General features: G+C 41.9%; 1 protein-coding gene across 9 annotated transcripts in view; it reads left to right on the forward strand.

Annotated features, from left to right (window-relative positions):
- AKAP9 (A-kinase anchoring protein 9) overlaps nucleotides 1-22,241 on the forward strand; it is a 216,142-nt gene that overhangs the window by 38,990 nt on the left and 154,911 nt on the right. For all 9 annotated transcript variants that reach the window (XM_019533012.1, XM_019533055.1, XM_019533069.1 and 6 more), the window contains one exon: nucleotides 12,304-12,558. In XM_019533012.1, coding sequence (XP_019388557.1) covers nucleotides 12,304-12,558 — 255 coding nt within the window. The remainder of the gene's footprint in view (nucleotides 1-12,303; nucleotides 12,559-22,241) is intronic.

Genomic DNA, 22,241 nt, shown 5'->3' on the forward strand with positions numbered 1-22,241 from the left:
GCACTCCCTGCTATTCACGTGCAGCCTCTGCACTCGCATAGTGCAGGAGGGAAGCCCCATGTGCTTGAGCTGGCTGCCTTCCCCGCCTCCCAGGGAAAGGTGCCTGGGGCTAACCTTGCGGCACAGGCCCGGCAGGGAAGGCAGCCAGCTCCAGCATGCAAGGCTTCCATCTTATGCTGTGTGAGTTCAGGGGCTGTGCATGAGTAGTAGGGATCACTGGTGATGCAGGCTGGGGGAGGTTGTACCCTTTGCCTGGGGGAGGTTGCACCCTTAGCTGTGATGCGCCCTGCCTGCTGCTGCTGTTCCATGGGCTGAGTGGGGGGTCTCCCCACCCTCCCTCATACCCAACATGTCTTATGCCCCCCCCACACCCTACAATATACAAAACTAAGAATTTATTTTTTAGTTATTATGCAATCACATCTATATACTCTACGCAAATGCAAATCATGACAATATTTTTGTAATAAAATTAAAATGTGTTATAATAGGTGTTTGACTTTTAGTGTGTGATTTTGTTTTTTCTGTTCTAAGATGGCACCCCCTCCCGAAATAGGTATTTCGGGGGGCGGGGGGGCAAGGGGAAGGACTTCTGGTGGCAAAGGTCAGGGGTTGGAGGTAGGACTTCTGGTCCCACAATGTCTACAAGAGGGCAGGGCAACTGTCAAGGAACGGGGCTACCCATGTGGCCCTCAACAGCTCACCAAAACTAGCTGAGCAGCCCTCCACCTGAAATAATTTCCCACCCTTGACCTAGAGTCCCACAGCTGCGGATGCTGGATTCCTGCAGCTGTAAGATGCAGCTATGATTTCCCAACCCAAGTAGCATGTAAACCCCCCAGGTGGGGAGATCGCCACTATGGCATTCCCCCAACCCCATCCTGCCCCTGCTGTGTGAAAGCCCAAGATGGGGTGGGGGGGCAGGAAGGGGGTGAAATTGCTATTGTGTTGATCTCCCTGCTCTAGGGCTGTGCAAAACCCAGAGGCAATCCCTCTTCTCTGGTGGGGGGTGGGGTGTATGATCCCCCCTGAGTGGGAGATTATCACTGTGGTGATCTCACACAGACAGACACCTACCTGAGGGGTGGGGATTGCTGCTATGGCAGTCTCCCCTCCCCAGGGGTGTATGAAACCCAGGGATAGGGAGGATTGGTGCAGCATTGGGTTCCCCCCAGTACTGCCAATAAAGTGTAATGACTCTAATGTGCAATCCCACAATTGTACCTCCCACGATTCATGTGTGGCATGGCAGGAGACATGATTGTGTGAATCATGCATCAGCTCCCATTGCACTTTTACCTGCACATGCTGAGGAAGCATAAGGTACAAGAGGCACACAGTGACTCAGTGTTGCTAGTAACTCATATATGTTGAATACTGTTTCTGAAATGGAGAATAAATATTTTCTGCCTTAAAATCCTGACACCTTGTAATCAAAAACAGGTCATTTTTTTTTTTGTCATTCACCCAAACTATTAATGAAGTTGTACTATCTTTACAATCTCTTTTCAGGCCTAGGATACAGAGATTTAATTCATTTGTCAGTATTAGTTGCTGTCTGGACTAACAAAGTTGCTTCAGTTTCTTAAACACTTGCTGCCTCATTCTTTAATCAAATTGCATCAGCAATTTTATATTGTTATATAATGCAGCCAAAGATCAAGCTCTTTTAGCTTTATTGCATTTTTTTTTTACTATAAATGCATTCATATAATGAGTAATAAGACTTAGTATTTTTACTATAGAAATAGTAGTAAAGGCATTTATTAAAAGATGTTTTATAATAGATATTGAAAAGTGTGGGCTTTTTTAATGTCTTTACCTAGCCAGAGAGACCCAGCAGTCAGGGAAGGCAGAAGCCAGCATCACCAGAAATCAGCCTTCCTGTTGCTAAAATTATCAGGGAACTAAGATGTAGCTAGGTGAGAGGGTAAGGAACTTTTCTTGTTTTGCTTTCTAGTTTCTATAGTTCATTTTGTTAGTTATTTTTTTCTCCTGTGTAATAAGCCTTTTTGTTGTTTGCCTCCATACAGACAGCCTGTGGAAAGAGTGATTTCTAGGCAAATGATATTCCAGGCTAGCTTTCTCCATGGAGAAGGCAACATAAAAAAATAATAATGATGTAATGGCATAGCTGCCTGGGGCTCTGGGGACCCACAGTGGTCGGGTTTGTAACATACATTTTTACTGATATATGTTTTACATAATGGAAATGTAACCCTTTGGCCAGGCTTTGCCCTGTTGCCAGGCCCCATTTATTAGGGCTGGGTTCAAATTTAGGAGCTTAACAGGCGTCATAGCAAAAAATAAAATAAAATAAAATTGATTGTTAGTAAAATGTTTGCAGTAAAAATAAACTTGGGTTGGCAACCCTGTTTGACTGCATTAATGACCTTAAGGTCTGTTGCCCCCCTTCCACCAGATGCCCTCTACTCACCCTGCACCCCAACCCCAACCACACTATGCCTCCTACTGCCCATCCTACCCCCTAGCCCCACTGGTCCTGTTCCTCCTGTCCTGGCACAGACCCCCATGTGAAGCTTTGTAGCTGCTGTATCTGCGCTTCCTTGCTTAAGACATGCAAGGAAGCATTTTCTAGTAGCTAATTTTCAGAAAAAGAGTTCATATATGCAAGAAAATATGGTATTGAAGTGCGCGCCAGGGATCTGGGTTTTCCATTTCCCACAGAAAAGACTGAGTAAAATGTGGATTTCTCATTTTAGCAAAGAAAAACCCATGGATTTTAGTTTTGCAGCAAGCCTTCTGCAGGCTGGCAGTTTTAGCTTGCAGAGGCCTGGGAGGGAGCAGGAGGAGGGTGGTCAGGCAGGGAGCTCCATGTACATGCACATGGCTGCCAGGCAACTTGGAGAGCAGCTCCTGTGGGTAGGTGTGTTGGGGAAGGGTGGGTTTGAGGCCCCCATAGGGAGGGAGTTGGGCAGGGCTTGGGCTGGTGCTGCTGCCTAGATGGGCGGTGCTTGGGGCCCGGGGCCCAGGGCCACAGCGCATGGGCTATGGGCCCCAGCAGGGAGTGGAATGGGCCATGAACAGCTCATCCAGGGGCCAGGGGAGATGGGCCCCAGACCTGTGTGTGGGGCTTGAGTTCCTGCCTGCTGCCCCCTCCCTGGGGCCTCCACAGCCTGGTGGGTGGAACGAGGGGAGCAGTGGGGCCATGCAGGAAAGCTCCTTGCTGCTGTGAGCTCTGTGCTGCCCTGGCGACATGTCCCCTGTGTGCTTGGGTGTGGCGAGGGCAGTGCAGAGCTCACAGTGGCAAGCAGTTTTCCTGCGTGGCCTCACTATGTCCTACAGTGCTGGGTCACACCTGCCATGCTGTGATGGCCCCAAGGGAGGGCAGCAGGGTAGGAGCCTGAGCCCTGTGTACAGATCTGGGGGCCACAGGTCCCTTTCCTCTCCCCCCCACCTCCCCACAAGAGTGTGCGCTGCAGCAGGGAGCTGGGCCCACTCACCCAACCTCATAGCATGCAGGCAGTGGCGGGGAACTGGGCTCCATTCTGCTTCAGCAACCATCGCCTCCTGCTGGCGGTAGGGGGCTGTGGACCTGGGTCCCTGGCCACATAGCTCTGGCAGCTGGGGGAGCAGGGGCTGTGGGTGGAGAGTGAGGGGCACAAGCAGGGTTGGGGTGGGGGGAGGGGGAATAAGGGGCACCAGCAGGGTTAGGAGTGTTGACTACAAAGGACCAACTCTTGGGATCATCATAAATTCTAATTTATTGTACAGGAAGTGAACTTACCAATAAAATCATAAATGCAAACTTTGAGTTATGATGGGTACTGGCCACCTTAACACGCATTCACACACGGAATTGCTGCAATAGTAGTGTACCACCTATGTTGGTTTATACCTATCCAGGGTGCTGGAGTCTGCTGTCAATGGTCAGCTTCCTCCAAGTCAATGTCTTCTAGAGAAGGGGGTCACCTGTTTGTCCTTCTGTCTTGGTAGGTTGGGTGCTGGATGAGAGGACGCCTTTGAGGGTCACAGTTCACTGCCTTTTTATCCCTTTCTCGCAGTTTTCTGTGATCTCCCAGCATCATTTTGACTGCCCAGTCCAGAGGTCACTGTCCCATGTGGGTCTTGAGTAGTCCATGACAGCTGTCAGTCATAGTCACTGGGGGTTCTACCCGATAGTGCAGTTATGGGAGTCCACCCTTGACTTGCTTTACTCAATGGTTGTGTCTTTGCAAGTTCCAGGTGGCTTGATTTAGCTTAAAATGGCTTGTAGAGTACAGTTTTGTAATGGTAAATTCCTCTGGATAGGGTATTGTCAATTAACAGCCAGAGGCTCTGGCTTTGTCATTCAATTACCTACTGATTGGTACATACTCGCATTCAATCAAGAGACCAGCCCAATACAGTTCCAGTGATTACAGTGCCAATGCATTTTTATAATAATAATTTTAGTAATACAAGGTATGACTTACTCTAAAGAATACATTCGTTAAAAGATATAAAACATAAAATACAGAATGCCAGGGCAAAGATGAGACAGATGAAATATGAAAATGCAATGTGAGGTAGTGAGGATCAAAGTCACTAGGGCCAGTAAGTGAGTTAGGTTAGGTGCAGTCACACAAACTGATTCAGCATAAAACTTTAGACAGATGTAGTAAGTTTGCTTTGGGAAATAGGTCTTAAAGGGGGAATGTGTTCATCAGGATTTATTTATAGTCATGTTTTCAATGCACCTTGGCTTTTCTTGTCTCATACTGGCTTTGCTTTGAGGTGGATATTTTAGTTTTTTTGTTTTCTTTAGTGACACTTAGCTCAATTGATATGTAGGTGTAGTTTGTAGGTTTCTTCTACAGAAAGCCATTTCAGCTTTCTGGCTTGCTCCAAGTCTTGCCACACCCCATGCAATGAGTGGCATGCTAGGTCTCTGCTAATACTTAGAAGGAAAAAGAAATGCACAAAAGGGGGGAGCTGGCAAGAAGGGGCTTCTGTTATATCAATGCCCGAAAGGGGAGTGTAAAAAGGGGGCTCCCTGTTACAGGCAGGCTGTGAGAGGGGGAAGGGAGGGGCACCAGCAGGGTTTTGGGGGGAAGGAGGGACTAGCAGGGCTGGGGAGGGGCTGTGGTAGGGAGTGAGAGGCACCAGCATGGCTAGGGGGGTGGTTAGGGAGTGAGGGGCATGAGCACGGGAGGCTGTGGTGGGGAGTGAGGGGCACCAGCAGGGTTGGGAGGGCTGTGGGCGGGGGGGCCATGGATGAGAGGCACCAGCAGGGTTTAGGGGGGAATGATGGGCTAGCAGGGCCAAGGGACTCTGTGGGGGGGATGACTGAGAGGCACCAGCAGTGCTTGAGGGGTCCAGGTGGGAAGTGAGGGGCATGAGCAGGGCCAGGGTGCTGCAAGAGGAAGTAGGGGGCACCAGCAGGGCCAGGGGTTGTGGGGGAGGGGCTTTCATTTTAATCACAGATTTTGGAGTTTTTATCAGAGAATTTGGAAAACCAGGATCCCTGGTGATTGCTGATTTAGTATCCCGTAATCTATCTTGATCTACTGGGGGTAAAGGCAGAAAGCTCAGTTGGTCCTATGAATAATTTTGCAAACTAATTGACAAGTGTATAATGCAGTGGTGTCAAATTCATTCCACCCTGGATACATGGAGCTATCATCAGTTTCAGTGGGCCTGGGCTGGCAGTGCTGGTGGCACAGATTGAGGGGCAGGCAGCAGCAGGGCAAGCAAGGGCTATATCTGCACAGCCCTCATGCACCCCCTGGGCACCAGTGGTAGTGTTCACCAGCATCCAGGGACTCTGAATTCTGCAGAAGAGCACACTTCAGCACCGCTCCAGTGGTTGGACAATTGGTGGCCCAGATGGAACAGTTCTGTAGGCTGAATCCTCCTAGCATGCCCTGTTTGATGCTTCTGATCCAGTGCATTTGGTAGTATGAATTACTGAATTCCACGTTAAAGTTCAGGTCATCAGTGAAAGGCATGGTTTATGTCTATGTGTGTTGTTTCACTACATAAGTCTCTTACTGTACTTGAATAGCTGAATCTGTAGTGTTGCCAGTGTTTGACAACATGCTATGTCTGTCATGAAGCAGAAAGAAAGAATGTGATATTTCCCCATTTTCTTAAGAGAACTGTTGTGAGGGGGGGGGGAAAAAATCCTAATTTCTTTGCTACTATTCCACTTGACAGAAGGTGTGATTACATTATGTAACATTAATTGAGTAGTGAATGATTAAGAAAAGGCCTACTCTACACTTGTTTCCCTTGACTATCAGAGAAACCAGAAGGCAGGCAAGGCGTTTGTGCCTGAAAGCTTGGGAAGAATATTTTTTCCAACTATTCAATTGGTCTCTACCCAGAGAACCTTGCCTACCTACGTCATCATTAGACCATAGCTACATTAGACCATAGCTACAACCAACAACCCTATAACAGAGAAACCAAAATGGTGTCACTTGATCCCTGTGATTGGTCACATCTCGCATCATTTTTATGACTGTCTTAAATAAGTTGCTATAGTAAGTGTATATTTAGGAATTAGAATTAGGAGTTTCTTACAGTACTATAGAGTCGTCATGCCTTGTTCCATAACAGCTTTTCAAAAGTGATGAGCAGTTATGGCTATTTACTGCGGGAGCTCTGAAAACCTGTTCATGCAGCTGTTGCAAAAATGTTTTTTTCAGCATGAGAACACACAGCAGTGAGTTTGCCTGTATTCTGTCTTAAATTGAGTCCCTTAAATTTAACAAGGGACATTTAGATTTAGTATTAGGAAGAGCTACATGGGTGGTTAAGTACTGGAACAGACTATTATTGAGGGAGACTAATTTTCCACAAACTGGAAGTTTTTAAGCTCAGGTTTGACAAACGCTTTTGGTAAGATGGCTTTGACAGGGAGAATCCTGCCATACTCAGGATTGGACCTCCTGAGTTCCTTTCTAGCCCTATTTCTCTGTAGTGCCTATGATTTTTAACAAGGCACATGGAAGACAAGAGACTTAATTTAAGATGGAATACAGTCGGCTTGTATTCCAGATGGTTCCTACTTGTCCTGTAGACTGTAGATACAGACAGCAGTCTGTCACCATCAACTTTATGACAAACCTTCCTCTCTTTGAAGACTGTTCCCAAGCTCCTCTCCCTTGCCGCAAGTCTTCTTTTCTCCAGATGGAATAGCCCCGGTTCTTCCAGCCTTTCCATGTATAATGTTTTCTGGATCTCTGTTTATTTTTGTTGCTCTCCTCTGGACTCTTACCAGTTTGTGTGTGCCTTTTTTGAAGTGTGGTGCGTCATACTACCCCAGGTGAGGCTTCACTAGTGCTGTATTAAGTGAAAGAATAATTTCCTGCTACTTGCATTAGATGGTCCTAGTATGCTGTTAGCTGTTCCCCCCATTTTTCTCTCCTGTGCCCCCTTCCAATGTTGATTCATAATTAGCTTGCAATCCACTATAACCTATATGTCGTTTTCTGTAGTATTGCAGCCTAGCCAGTTGTTCCTCAATTTGTATTTGCCCTCTCTGAATTTCATGCAGTTAATTTCACTTTATTTCTCCAATTTAGCAAGATCATTTTATATCTTAAGCCTGTCTTCCAAAGTGTTACCTACATACTTAACTCATGAAATTGCTCAGTGCTTTCCTGGAGTTGGCATGTTACAAACATTACATAGTGCAAGGTAAATGTCATTGTTTTCTTTTGGTTTCCTTATCTTTGTATAAAAGCTTCTAGGGCATCTATACACATGCTCCAGGGTGGTGAGGCGGAAGTGGGGCTAATTAGAGCAGCTCTTGGAAGCTTTTCTAGTTTAAGTGCCCACAGTGTCATGTGTATTCAGTGTCCCACATTTCAAAATGGTGGCTTCAGGTAAAACACCCCAGTTAAAGCGCCCCAGCCACCATTTTGAAGCATGGGAATGCTGGTGTGTGCTAATCAGCACAATTAATAGAGTCTGCTCCAAAGCATGTTAATTAGTACATGTTCTAGCAGGTGTCCAGCACATATAGGTGCCCATTGATTCTAGCAGTTTGAGTATACACTTTACATTATACGTTAAATCAAATTATTTTAAATTTGCATTCACATGTAAAGTGCTATACCAAGCCAAAAATAGCCTGCTCCCAAAGCAAAAATAGCAGGAGAGATCTTTCTGTTAAAATGACAGCAGTGAAATAGTTGACATGATTTACATTAGTAATCCCCACCAGCCCTGGCATTTGTACCCAGCACCCAGCTGCTCCAGCACCCACTAGTCAGCCTCAGCATTTCTTATCAGCTCCCTACAAGGCTGCATCAACTTTTATAGGTAAGGCCCTGCTGAATTAGCAGTGGAAGTGGGCTGTGTTGCAGCTCCTTTAATCTTGCAGGTTCCCCCATATGCCTTCCTCCTCGCCTTTTTCCCCCCTCCCCCACTGATTGATGGAGTGGCTCCACTTGCAGCTCACTCCTGATTGACCATGTTTTTAAATATGGCACTATTTTTGCCTCCTGCTGCTGAGGGACCCCAGCAACCCCACTGCTTGCAGCTAGTTGGGGGAAGGCAAAAATGGCACCATGTTTAAAATCGGTGTTTTTGCTTTCCTGCCAATCAGGAATGAGCTGCAAGCAGGGCCCTCCACCAATCGCACGCAGGGGCTGGGGCAGGACAGAAAAACCTGCAAGATTAAAGGAGCCACAGCATGGCCCACTTCCCCTGTGAATTTGGTAGGGTCCTATTTATAGGTCACCCATAATATTAACTGTTTTGTTTTGCTGTCACCTTTCCCATGGGTGCTTGACGTGACCAGGAAGTGTGTTATTTTTAAGGTCTTAGATGGAAAAAATTAGAGCCCAGAAGAACTGTATGACCAAATATATTTTTAAAGTATCTATGATTTTTATATGCAAATGCTGTTTTACTCTGAAAAATGACTTTGCAAATAATACTCATCAGATTTCTTTTCTGTATGCTATTCTGTCACATGTATCTGATTTTAATGATGTAAGATTTTGCTTCTATCTTTAGTAAGAAACCAATTCAGTTAAATAAAATAAGCATACTACACCTTTTACATCAACGGAATTGAATGCTAAGTTCTAATGATTTATGCTTTTGCAAATTCATTATAAAAAATGGAACAGAGCAGTTATTGCTGAGGATATAAGTTGAAGAACCTGAGATAACATGGGGGTAAACTAAAGCCTGGTTTAGCCTACAGAACCATTTTCATCGATAGTGGTATCTGGGAAAAAAAACAACTCAGATTAATTTTCAGATCTCAGGCTGAAGCTTCAAGGCTAGAAGTTCATTTACAATGTGTGCTCATTTGCAGAAATCATTGAGACAAGGAGCTTCAGTGTCATTTCTAGAGTCACTGTTAGGAGCTTTTTTCTGTCCCAGAGTGGGCTGCTTTTCTAACCATAATCATTCTTCAAAAAATTTACCACCTAATTGGAGGACTAAATTTAGGCTGTGAGGCATTGTGTTAGTTGCACCTGGCTTGCCCAACATCTGTATAGATTGGGCACTTTAATGAAGCTTTTTTGGGGCACTTTTATCTAATAGCTGATTCAATAAGCTATTAGATAAAAGTTCCAAAAAGCCCCACTTAAGTGCCCAGTCTATACAGATGCTGCAGAGTTGGGTCAAAGTAATGCACTGCTTCTTCCGGTAAAGCATGGTTTGTTTGTTTTTTTAACATCTGCAGGCAGCCACACTAGAACTTTTATGAAAGAGTTAACAGTAAAGCAGTTTTCCTATGCTTAGCTATAGAAGAAGCAAGATGTTTCAGCTGTTACAATGTAACTGTTAACCGCATCATTTGATATCCATATAATTGTTACCTCTGTCTGCAACCTTAGTAGGCAGTTAGAGCTGAAAAATGGGGCTGGGGGCAGAGACTGGAAACTTATCTGTTTTCTGCTACTTTTCTAGCAGGGTGAACACTGCCTGGAGCTTCCAGGTGTGGTACTGGAACCATGTAGGTGGTAGAGAGAGGCGAAGTGAAACCTTCTTTCAGATGGAATAGTGGGCAAGGGGGCTTCAGGCAGCCCTCTGTCAAAGAAACTCATTACAAAAGCAGGAGGACTGCACTGAATGACCCTGCCAGATGCGTTACTAAATCACATTCCTGAAGTCTTGTATTCTTGTGCTCACTGGAACAAGACATTTTTGTGGTTCTATTCACTCTTCCAGAGTCTCCTGATATTGCAAGGGGTTGTTAGTGGCAGAATATTTATTTGGACTCTCAGATTCTGTTTCTGAAACCTCCTTCCCTTAACTGATGATGTCCCTTCATCTTATGCTTGGAATGTTTCCTAATATAAGCAGTGGCATGAAATTGACTTATTTCTTGCTACAGATCCTCTTGCAGTGAAACACTACCATCATCCATGAAATTGATCACAGTGGTATTCATTTGATAATGGCATAAGCAGCAACAGAGGCTCTTGATCTCTGTCTGCAGATTCAGAAGACAGGATTACATCAATTTGTCTTTGTTTTACACTTAATTTATTTCTAGAAAGTTACGTTTTGCAAATATAAAATCTGGAATATGTTGTTTAAATGAAATTTTAAATTCTGCAGTTTATGGCTTTTTGTTTCACAGTTGCCTTCAAATTTATAAAATCCCGCAAAAATAAGGCTGGAAGTGACCTCAAGAGCTGATGTAGTCCAACCCCTTGGTCTAGCGGCCAGTTATTGACCTAACAGACCTGTTCTTATGCATGTTATTTCAATTTGCAAATGCAGTTTTTGTTTTCATGCACAAATTAGGGATGCATGTGTATACATACATACACACTGTTGAACTACGTGAGCTCTTGAGGTGTGTGTATATATGTGTGTGTACACAGGCATTTTGGTTTAACAAATCTCAGATTCCTCTTGTGAGTGTAGCAGGAGCCATATAACAAGCTGTCAGCTGCCCTGAGGATAGTCTGAAGGATGCATCATTCTTCTAAAGAATTTTTTTTTAAATTACTTATAGAGGAACAAAAGCATAAGTTAGGAAGAAAATGCAGTTAATTTGCAAATACTGTAATTGTCTAATTTATAGCCACCTTATCTGTCTTGGGACTGAATGACTATTAGAAAATACTGATATGATAGCTTGCTCGCTTTACAACAGAACTGAGATTGGGAAAGGACATTTATGCCAAATAAAATTCTGCTTGACCTACCTTAGTGTTGAATGAAGAGTTTGAATGGAAACCTTGGTCTCTAAATTGATGAATATTATGAGCAAAAAATTGCCAATTTTCTTTTCGTATTTGATAGAAACATTTTTTCCCTCAATTAACAGTGGTTTATCAAAGCTTACAGTACTTGAGTTTTAGAGAACATATGTGAAAGTTTAAAGCTTTATTTGAATGTTTCTGTGTTGGCACATGTGCAATAATAATAAAAGAGTGGATTATAGTAGTAATACAGTGGATTTTTAAGGGGTAGAGAAAAAAAACCTCATGATAGCCTCATGGTAGCAGAAGATTTACCTTATGTTAATCTTTATTTAATATAAATTTTAAGGAAGCAGGACCTGTGGTGAAACAGAATTTCTCTACAAGCAATAAAAATATATTCTAAATGGATTTTCTCATGTAAACGATTATAGCTGATTACAGACAGGTATTTAAGTTCTACAAAAGGCAGTGTCTTAGCAGTATTTGAATAGCTTATGTGCTAATTGGTTGTTCAACTGTCCTGTGTCTGGATTACCTGTGAGTTTTTGTTCATCGGCATGTTTTGCTACAAGGTAGAGTATTTTGTAATGTATTTTGTGTCTTTTGTTAGATTGTTCCCTGATGATGCATTTTGCTTTCTTTTATGCTTATTTCAACAACTTGGACAGAATTTCTTGAATTTTTTTAACTATAACTGTCTAAAGAGTATAGTAATACTTATTTGACATTAGCAAGATTTGGTCTTCAACTTTTATTTCAACATAGAAAAAATGAGTTTCCTACCATTCACTTTGTCAGAGTATAGTAGTTTTTATAATACTAGAAAAACTTTTTAATTTCCCTTTATAAATGAGAAAAAAATTACTTTTAATCAGCTTTGTTCTTTGGTTTTAATGTTGATTCTTTTGAATTCTAGCTATCTGTATAGTAAAGAATGAAGCCTGCAAGGTAGATATTGACCTCTTACTTTGCTGCTCACATTATATTTTACATTTTTTAAAAAAATTACTCTTTCTGTGGGTGTTTGGAACAGTCAGCATTAAGCTTTAGCTTTTTCTTCAGTGATTAATGGGAAGCTTTGGACAGAGCAATCCATAAGCCCTTGTAATTCATGTCATTAGTAATAAAGAAGAAAACTTTCACCTTAACCAGATTTTTCTCTTATGTGCAGCTTGCCCAGTTTAGGCAGCGGAAAGCACAGTCTGATGGCCAGAATGTATCCAAGAAGCAGAAAAAAAAGAAAAAAGCATCAAACACCAAAGATGAAGAATCAGTGCAAGATAGTCCTGATATTGATCAATCACGAGGTGATGAAACATCCATGTACAGTGGTCGAAGAGGAGCAGCTGCTACTGCTGACTTTAATATAATAAGGACTTTACAAAGTGGAGAAATTGTCAAAGATGACCAGACATATAATATTGAAGTAAGTGTTTATCAGCTCTTAATCAATTAGGTTATTTTCTGTTTAAAAGTAGGCTAAATTGCTAAGTGGTTATGAGACTGACATTGCTTGCATCTGCCTTCTTGTCACAATATACCCAGAGGTGATGCATTTTTTTTCTGTCTCCTGTTTTCTGAGGCAAAGTAGCTTTGCTGAGGAGTATAAAGGATTTAATGGTACAGTTGTGTGAGCTTCTTCACAGAATGAAAGCTATGTTTGCTTTTCACGTTTTTAATAGCGTGAAATATATTTCTCAAGTATTGTGTTTATTAGGTTACTCCTGGTAAAGAGAAAAAAGTGTAAAACTAAGCATCTGGCTGGTATTCTGGATGTAATTTGACTCTTGTAGGTTAATGGCCGTGAGGAATTTATTTAGAAAACTCTAATTAGCAGCGGGGAAATTGTAAGGTTTAGGAAACTAGTAAGTGAATACTTCAACTTTTGTTACTGAATGAAATATAACTCTGGCCTTTAGTAGCTGAAAGTATCTACTATCTGAAGATTGTAAAAGAGCTTATGTGAAATAGAATGGCAGTCATAGCTCAATCTGGAGTAGAAAAACGTTTATATAATAGCATTCATTATTACTGGTATACATCCAGGTGCAATGAATTTGAATACTTCATAAAGGAGCATTGCATCCTGGAAAGCAGTGACTTGAAAAAAAACAAAAGGATCAAAAAATATATTAGACAATACAATTTTTTTGGAGTCTCAGAACAGCAGAGACTCCCAATGCCTGAAGAAAGATGACTGCGCCCAAAAGCTTGCTAAGAACTATTTTCCAACTACTCAGTTGGTCTAATAAAAGATGTCACATCTACTCAAAGAACCTTGTCTGTATTGGACAAGTAACTCAATGTGAACTCAGTCTCTCACTGTCCAAAAGGGTTAATATGAAGCTTTTGAAAAGATTTACAAGAACCTTCTGAGTTACTAACACTTTGCTAACCATTATTTTCTAATGTGCTTAGGCAGTAATGTGTAGTTAGCCAGTATTACAATAATAAGAATAAAGTTTGCTTAGTTGGAGTTGCAGCCATTGTAGGTTAGCTGAGTTCAGGTTAACCTCTCCAACTCAGATTTGCAAGACAGCTACTTTGAGCTGTCCCTTCTTTCACCTAATGTTATTATCTTGACACAGCAGCCTCTAAAGATCTAAGGCAAGATTGCTGGAGGCATTACAACAGATTATTTCCTAAGTGAATTTCCAGTTCCTATGTCACCTTTCTAGCAAGATATATCTTTGTTTTTTCTTTTTTGTGCTGCAATATTCAGAGAGTAGTTGATATAAAGGAGGCTAAATATCTTGGCTGGACTCAGTTTGTTCTTCCAGTCATTTTGTAGATAATACATATCATCTTTCTGTGATTTTTTTTTTCTTTTTCCTCATTTGTATTTTTCTTGTCGTGAAAAGGAACTTGAATATTACACATGCACGTATGCATGCATGTACATGCACCCTCCACCCCATTACTTGATGTGATTACACCAGTGACAGAAGGTTAAATAAAAGTGTGTCTGCTTTTGTACTCTGATATTTTTCCTTCCCTATCTTGTTTATTTCATCAGAGTTGACTGGGAATATTTGTGTTCTTTATTCAGCATTTATGGTTTCTTGATTCATCATTATTTACTTCAGTTTACAGGTTTTATGTTCTTTTCCTGCTTGGATTTCACAAAATCCTTTAAAAAGGGATTCTTGCCTCTCTAGTTATGGAAATACACTTCTGATTTCATCAGGACCTTTCAGTTGAAAACAACTTCATTTTTGGAAGCAAATAATGTATAGTCATGTTAATAGATGTTACATGGGGTGTGATGCTTGGACAGAAGTCTGTAGTGTTGCATAGAATCTGCTCTGAGGAAGGGAGAGAAGGGTCTGTTTTTGCTGGAGTTTCAAGATCAGTGCTGCTTTTTGCTGTTGTAACTCACAGATACATTACAACTTCCCCTTTTCATTGTACTTCCGCTCTGAATTCCATATAAGATTTTCATCATAGCTACTGTTCTGTTGGCTCAGAAAAATTTGATTTCCAGTCTGGAAAGGAGAGATCTGGAGAAGAATTATAACCCAGACTTCTTGTCTTCAAGTTTCTGGGCCTGACCCAACTTTATTTTAAATTCCCTTCTGCCCATTTCCCTGTCTCACAAGGATGGTGACGTGTTGTTTTGGGTTACATTTTTTTTAATTCTGTAAAGGCTGTCAGGCATCACTTTTTTTGTCCCTTCCATAACTGCCATATTGTTTTTAATTCTTGTAATGCCTTGTGTATATTTCTAAATAAAAATAAGAAACAACCTAGTATGCAGTGTGGGATTTAGAACTTTTGGTCCTGGAGCCGGTTTCGTTCGAAGCTGCCTTATTGCTAAATAACAAAATCAGTACACGGTGTCCACCTTGAGGACAGTAAGTTTCAGCTTGGGGTCACTCTTTTTGTAACTTCTGAAAGAGCAGAGAGTGATTTGTTCTGTAACAATATACCAATGCCAGTCATGTAACAGAAGATGGTGCTAAGCAGAACTAAATTTGTCTCACAGTAAAATTCTCATCAGAAGTCAAGGACAATAACTACATCAGCAAAACCACTCAATAGAGCTATTAATTGAACATCAGTTGTAGGTCACAAAGTTTTATGATCAAAATAATCAAATTTACATTGGTAACTTTTGATTTTTTTTCAGGGCAAGTATGTGTCTGCTAAATGGTTTTTGGAATATGATATGATAGCTCATTTTAGCATCTGGTTTAGCCAAGGTTCTTATCCCAGATTTCAACATTTCATTGCCATTAAGTTATTTGAAATATTTACAAGGTTGTTATCTCAGTTCAGCAGCATTTTATGTAGCTTATATTTAATCTTAAAATTAAGTTACCTTAGATGTGGATACATTTTAGCTTTGTTCATTCTTTAAAATAACATGAAGATATGCCAAGACAAGATTCCTCTTCAGCAGTAAATGAAAATGTCATTTAAATGCCCTTCAAGTGTACAGTATAACTTCTGAATGTATGATCCAGCTCCTAAATATAAATATTTGCTGGTATTAGGGACTTCTGGATTGTTTGTTCATTGTAAAATGATAGCTAGCAAACAAAGACATACCTCAGTTAAATTTTAAAGAGATTAGCGAAAATGTTGTTTCTCTCCTCTTAAACCATGGAAGGTGATCCCAGTTAAAGGTAATTCTCTCTGCTCTAGGATACTTTTCTGGTATGGTTGAAATATTAACAACAAGAATGCTGACAAGATTTGACAGCAGTTCCTTGTTCTCTAACTCATAGATATGTACCGTTTCTTTACTTTACCCAAACAAAAGAAAAACACTTTCTGTGGCTGTTTTTGCTATTTCTGTGCTGTTTTGTTATTTGTCTTTATATCCATTTGGCCCTTTCCAGGGTGCACTTGATTTAAATCAAATTGGTTTGAATCATGATTAAAGTCAATGGTTAGGAAGCCTTGATTTAATCACTGTTTCCTACAAAAAGTGCATTCTTGTTGTTTGATAGAACCTTCATTAAAATATTCCTAAACAAGGTCTCTTTTATGGCCTGGCAAGCCTGCTGCCATGATAAGTTTTCTCTTCTACCATACTATTCCCTCACTAGATCTCAAATTAATGAAGTGACGAGGCTATACTCAGAAACTTACCCTCAAGACTTCTAAAATATTCTCCTTGAAATGTTTCTACTGCCCCTCCTTCCTTGCATTTATCTCCAGACTCATCTTCCTCCTCCTCCTCTTCCTCCTTGCCCAGATCTACTCCATCCTCACCTATCCTCTTACTCATTTAACTTCTTGAAACTTTGCACTTTTAGAGAGAGGTAAGGGCTTGACTTTGTGCACACAAACTTGGAGAGAGACAATAGGGTTGATGAGAGATGACAGACCTGATTACCTACCCATCTCCATATACTATTGTTATAAAGGATTTTATCTCTGGAGACACAAAGCCAGTTTGAGAACTGAAACTAAGCATCCTAGAGATGCTTAATGAGATCTAACCTGAGCACTGAGTCCCATTGGGTAGAGTGGTTTTCTTTAATCTTTACTAGTGATCTGTAGAGAAGCTTATGGGAACCCCATAAGATTGGATCCCTAATATAAACCATGGCATGTTGCTACCTATTTATAAAACTTTTCTTAAAAGGTTACATAATATATTCATCCCAAATAGTATATAATTAGAATTTATAATCCCTATTCCACGATGATATCTTTGAGCTCTAACAGATCTTAAATTAATTCTTTAAATTAAAGTCATCTTTATATAGGTGGGGGGGGGGGTTTAAGCATATTGACAACAATTTTTAAAATATGATTAAATAAAAAAATCTGATTTGAATTAAAAAATCAGATTTATAATTTTTTTTTTTTAAATCATTGATTTTTTCCTCTACCTTGCCCCTTTCTCTTCATTGATGTATCAGAAGAAAAGCTGCAAGTTCATTGTCCCAGATATGTAGGAAGAAGGACCAGATGTGAAAGATGTGGTATAGTAAGGTGCAACTTTTTATTATAACTCATCAGGTTCTTTCTCATTCATTTGGGAAGGCTGCTGTTAATCCCTCTCCCTCCCAAACCTGGTCCCTGGCCATTGCTGAAATGCTATCTCCTCTGCCCGTGTCATGAGTAATGGTCTGGGGAAAAGGGGTTATTTTTTCCTGTATCAGACTTTATGGACCACAGTATTGTATTTCCTAGCCTCTTCAGGTAATGCCTTCCATAACTCCAGTTGCAACTAGGCACACCCCATCCTTAATGGGAATATGTACTGCACATTTGCTACCTACTAGGTTGTGACAACTTGAGCTGTATCCCCTGCTTTTCCCAACTAGGTCCTGGTGCTATTTTGACAGGAAAAAATAAAAAAGAAAGTGTCTCCTCTCATTAGTCTGTCAGTGAGCTCGGTCCAGCCTGAAAAGAGGACAGCTCAGGCATTGCCCATAGGAGACCACCACAAATCCAGTCCTATTCCAGTCTCATGGATGGTAGCCACTGATCTGAATGTGGAGTGGCTCATTTAGTGGAACAAGACATATATGCTCTGCACTTGCTGTATAGAAGAACAGTGGCATATCTGAGTCTCTGTAGGCAACCTGTAGTATGGGTGACATCCCCAGCTCTATACAAGAGGGTTGGGAGAAACTGTTAAAGCAACTAGGACACCAAGGACATTGAGGTGATGGGAAACTAGTTAGATCTGACTGGCCCTGTTCTCAGGTAGAGGAGCAACAGCTTCCAGGAAGCTAAGATCACATCAACCAATTGCTTACTGATGTATGAGCAAGTGCTCTGGGACCTGAGCAGTAAGGGTTTGGTAGAAGTCTGTTAATAGGTCTGGGACTGCTACGGGTTGTAAGTACTTCCAACCCTTTGAAGAACTAATAGTCTTCAGGTTTTTTTCACTTTTCTATTAAATGTTTGCAGTCTTTGATGTACAACCTACTTAGTTCACTTCTTTCTTTGCCTGACCCTCAACAGCATAAATTCTGTGTACCAACACTGAGAAGTGCTCTTACCATAACATTCTGATTTATTGGTGAGTTCTTAGGATAGAAGGCTATCAACCTTCCTGATCCCTTAAAAAGAAAAGTAAAGGAGGAAAAAATTAAAGGAGCACATAGAATATTATCTCTTAAGAATCCTGGTTGTAGGGCCTTTTTTTTAATTTGCCTTTCTCAAATGATTGAAATTACCCCATGTCCCAGGTCTTAGCGTTCATCAGGGCTAGGGATAGAAGTTGCACACAAACTGGTTAAGTTAGCAGAAACTGGTTTAAACCTGTAACAGAACAGGCACATAACAGGCACATAAACACCTGGTGGCAGCGGAGGGAACTATCACGGCAGGCACAGGTGAAGCACCTGTTATCTGCCAGCTACTTGGGGAGAGCTGCCATGGGCTGCCTTGACTGAGCCAGGAGGCTGGGCCGGACCAGGCTGCAGGGCGTCGTTGGTTCCCCATGCTAAGGCCCATCCCAAGCACCCGGCACCACTTCAAGTAGGCACTAGGTGACAGGTGCTTCATCTGTGACTGCTGCAATAGTTCACTCCACCACTACTGCCACTGGCCAAGAGAGGGAGGGGGGGTGGGGAGTTGCGCTGGAGCTGTAGCCTGTCTGCTATCATGGCCCCTGTGGGGGCTGGAGGCAGGAAGCGGCTGATGCTGACCTCTGCCCCCTGGGGCTGCAGCCCGGGCCGTGCTGCCGCAGCAGGAGACAGCAAGGAGTTGGGCTGTAACTAATCCCAGCTACCTATATCCCTACAGCCAGGTCACAGCCCACTCCTTGGGTGCCACTTTGGTGTCCCTGCTGCTGCTGCCTGCAATGGGGGCATGAAACCCTCCTTTCCCCCAGGCTGTTGGCATCTGGCTACCACAGCCCTGGGTGCATGAGTGGAGCCTATTGGTGCCCATTCTGTCCCCTGCAATGGGGGATTAAACTCTGCTTCCCATCAGGCTACTGGGCCCTGCCCCTACTCCTGCGCCTACACAGCAAGTGAGCAGGGGTGAGGGGGCTGGGGACCCTCTCCCCATCCAGGCACACCCCGGCTGGGGTACCTGCAGACCAGGGTGGGGGTTTAAACCCCTCCCCAGTCATACTCGGGCCTGCCTGGGTCTGGCTATGCCCCTCCTCAGTTTAGTTTTCCTCCAGCTGAGGGCTCGCTCTAGCCCCCTCCCTGCCTCCACCCCCCCTTCCCCCCCAGCTTCTGACCTGAGCCACTACGGGCATGTGGCTGCATTTCCAGAGTCAAAATAGAATGTCTATTCACTTGCAAATTGGTTCAATCTATGCAGGTTAGACTAACCTGCACAAATTGACTCAATGCATGCTCTGGCTTTTTGAATGTCTGTCCTTAGCCTGAGAAGTCAAGGTACTTTTTCAAGAGAGCGTCCATATGTATTTTCTTGCTGTGGCTGTACATGTGCCATTGCACTTGATTACAGAGAACACTTTCTTTAGACGTACTTGTTGGGAGTGCTGTGGCCTCACCCGTCCTCATGCTTTATGGGGTAAAGTGTGGTATATGTCTCTTGCTCCTTAGTTCCTCTGAACCGCTATTAGCTTGAGGTGCAGTGCTGTGCTGATTTGGGATTTGAAGCCTTTAGCTATGGTTGAATTCTTTTGAAACCTATTTTTATTTCTCAAATATGCCCAGTTTTTCTGTTCTCTTCTTTCTTTTATCTCTGTTCTATTTTGGTTTTGGGTTTTTTTTATTTGGGAAGAACTGTTTTGTCTTTTAAGAAAAATAAATAAATTCTTTCTTCTTTCACCATTGATTTTGATCTGTGCCATGTTGAAATATTTTACTGTTCTGGTACTTTTCCTTTTAGAAAGGTCATTAGCTTTTTAAATCTTTAATTAAGAGAGTAGTAACCTAGGATTGTTGTTATGATTTATCTCCAAATATTGTGATTTTTAGAACATACCTAACCTATGAGGGTGCCATACCTGCCTCAGATCTATACTTCTGGTGATTTATGTTTATCAAAATAAGTTTGTGTATCTTGAAAATGCAAGTCATCTATATGTGGGAGCAGAAAAGAGCATGACACTAGGCTGTAGCTCCATCATCCTGGGAATTGAATGATGATAATTATGGTCCCTGCATGACTAACAGCCTCTGACCCAGAAAAGATTCTTCATTCAGATCTGCCCACCCCGAGTCTCAAAAGGTTAGATGCTTTTTGGCTCTGGGAAATAGAGGGAATGCTCTTCCCTACCTGGACACACTCATATTCACAGCAGAAAAGAGGAAACTAGATGTGCTTATCTAATTAAGGGGTCCAGATGGTGTCAAGAGAAAAATCTCTTTTCAAGTCTGACTAATGGAAGATCTTCTAGGTCTTAAACATATGGACTTATTTATTAGCTCAGTCAGAGTCTATTTAGCTGCTGTCTCTGTACATTGTGCTCTAGTCAAAAGACAGCATATGTTTTCTCACCAGTTTCTCCTCTGGTAAAAGAACCTGTCCTACAACAGAACCTACATTTAGCTCTCAGGTCTCTGAGGCTTCATTCTGAACATAAGGCAATGTACTCCTTGTTCTACCTTGCTATGAGAGCAGTTTTTCTAGTGGCCATCATTCCAGCCAACTGTTTTGGTTGATCCTTCATGTACTACCTAATATAATACATAAGTATCCTTGAGGATCTACCCAAAGCTGCTGTCTAAAGCAGTGGTGCTCAACTAGTCTGGCATCAGATCAGTTGTGATGCAGGGCCAGTTCACGGGCTGAATCTAGAATATGGATCCACATCATCCGGTCTGCAAAGCTGGGATTTGGCAGCAACGGCATTAATTGCTGTGGCTCCTGGAGTTGCAGCAACCATTGCTCCTCCTATTATTACATTTCTGGTCCCATGGGTAGACCTGCAAACCAGATGACATGGCTCTGCACTCTGGATTCAGCACCTGCAAGGCTCCCCATGAGGCTGGAAATTTGACTCTGGGAGCCACAATTAATGCTACCAGTACTTACAACTACCAGATTTCTGGACCTGACACCACAGGATCTCTATCTACCTAAAGTGGTAATTGAATTCTACTTCAGTTGGCAGATTAATTTGGTGGTATTTTTCCTAAAATCTCACTTCTCTAGACCTAAGATGTTAGACACCTATATGTGAAAATGGGTTTGTCCCTCAACCTGCACAGGACTTAGCCTTTCATAAAGATTCTGCAACTATTTATCTCCTTAGCCAAGAGATTCATAGGCATAGTGCTGCTACTGCAGAGACTGTCCATTTGTAGATTGATCTGTGTTATGAGACACCCTGGATAATGTTTCCATAACTGTTTGCAGGGAGGCTGCTTCTAGATCTGTTTTACACCTTTAATAAACATTACACAGCTGCAGAAGTTTGCAGGACAGATCCTGCATTTGGTAAGACAGTCCTTCAATTGCTTTTGTCTCTCAGACTTGAAGACTCATTTCAACTTATTGGAACTGCTTTTGAGTGACCTGCAATGAAAACATTCATTTGGACAATCTCTTAAAGAAGAAAGAGTAGTTATTTGAATACATGAAGTTTGAGTTGTATTGTCTATATACACACACCCACAACCAGCCCTTTTTCCTCAGAGTCAGATGCATCTTAAGATGTTTAAGGAAACAGTAGCAGGAGGTGCTTGTTGCTCTTTATCTCCTTGGCATGAGAATATTGCTAAGGCAAAGCCTGTGAACTCTAGGGATATGACGATGTGCATCAACAGTGACAATAAAGACAACACATCTCGGAGAAATCCAGTTACTAAGTAAGTAACTTTTCTCCTTATATAATGTTGTCTGCTTCATAATCATACATTAAAGGTAGAAGCAGTTTAATGAATAAAAATCAACATACTATAGTACTGGTAGCATGATAGCATCATGTAGCACAAAAGATTGTGCCTATTGCTACTCTAAGTCCTGAAGCAATCTGAACTTGCACTGAGACTAAGGGTCATATTTTTGGGACAGAATAATCTTTATAGATTCAAAAAGCTATTTTATTCTGTGAATAACAAAGTAAAGCTGTTTTTCAGCTACGGTATTACTAATGGAAGGATAAGATTAGTCTACCCATTTCTGTTTTCTCTCCCCCTTCTCCTCCCCACTCCCCCAAATAAATCAGTGCAGGTAGAGTTTTAGATCATAGATACAAACCCTTTTTTTTTT

This window comes from Crocodylus porosus, unplaced genomic scaffold (assembly GCF_001723895.1).
Source record: "Crocodylus porosus isolate Cpor-Errol unplaced genomic scaffold, CroPor_comp1, whole genome shotgun sequence".
NCBI lineage: Eukaryota > Metazoa > Chordata > Crocodylia > Crocodylidae > Crocodylus > Crocodylus porosus.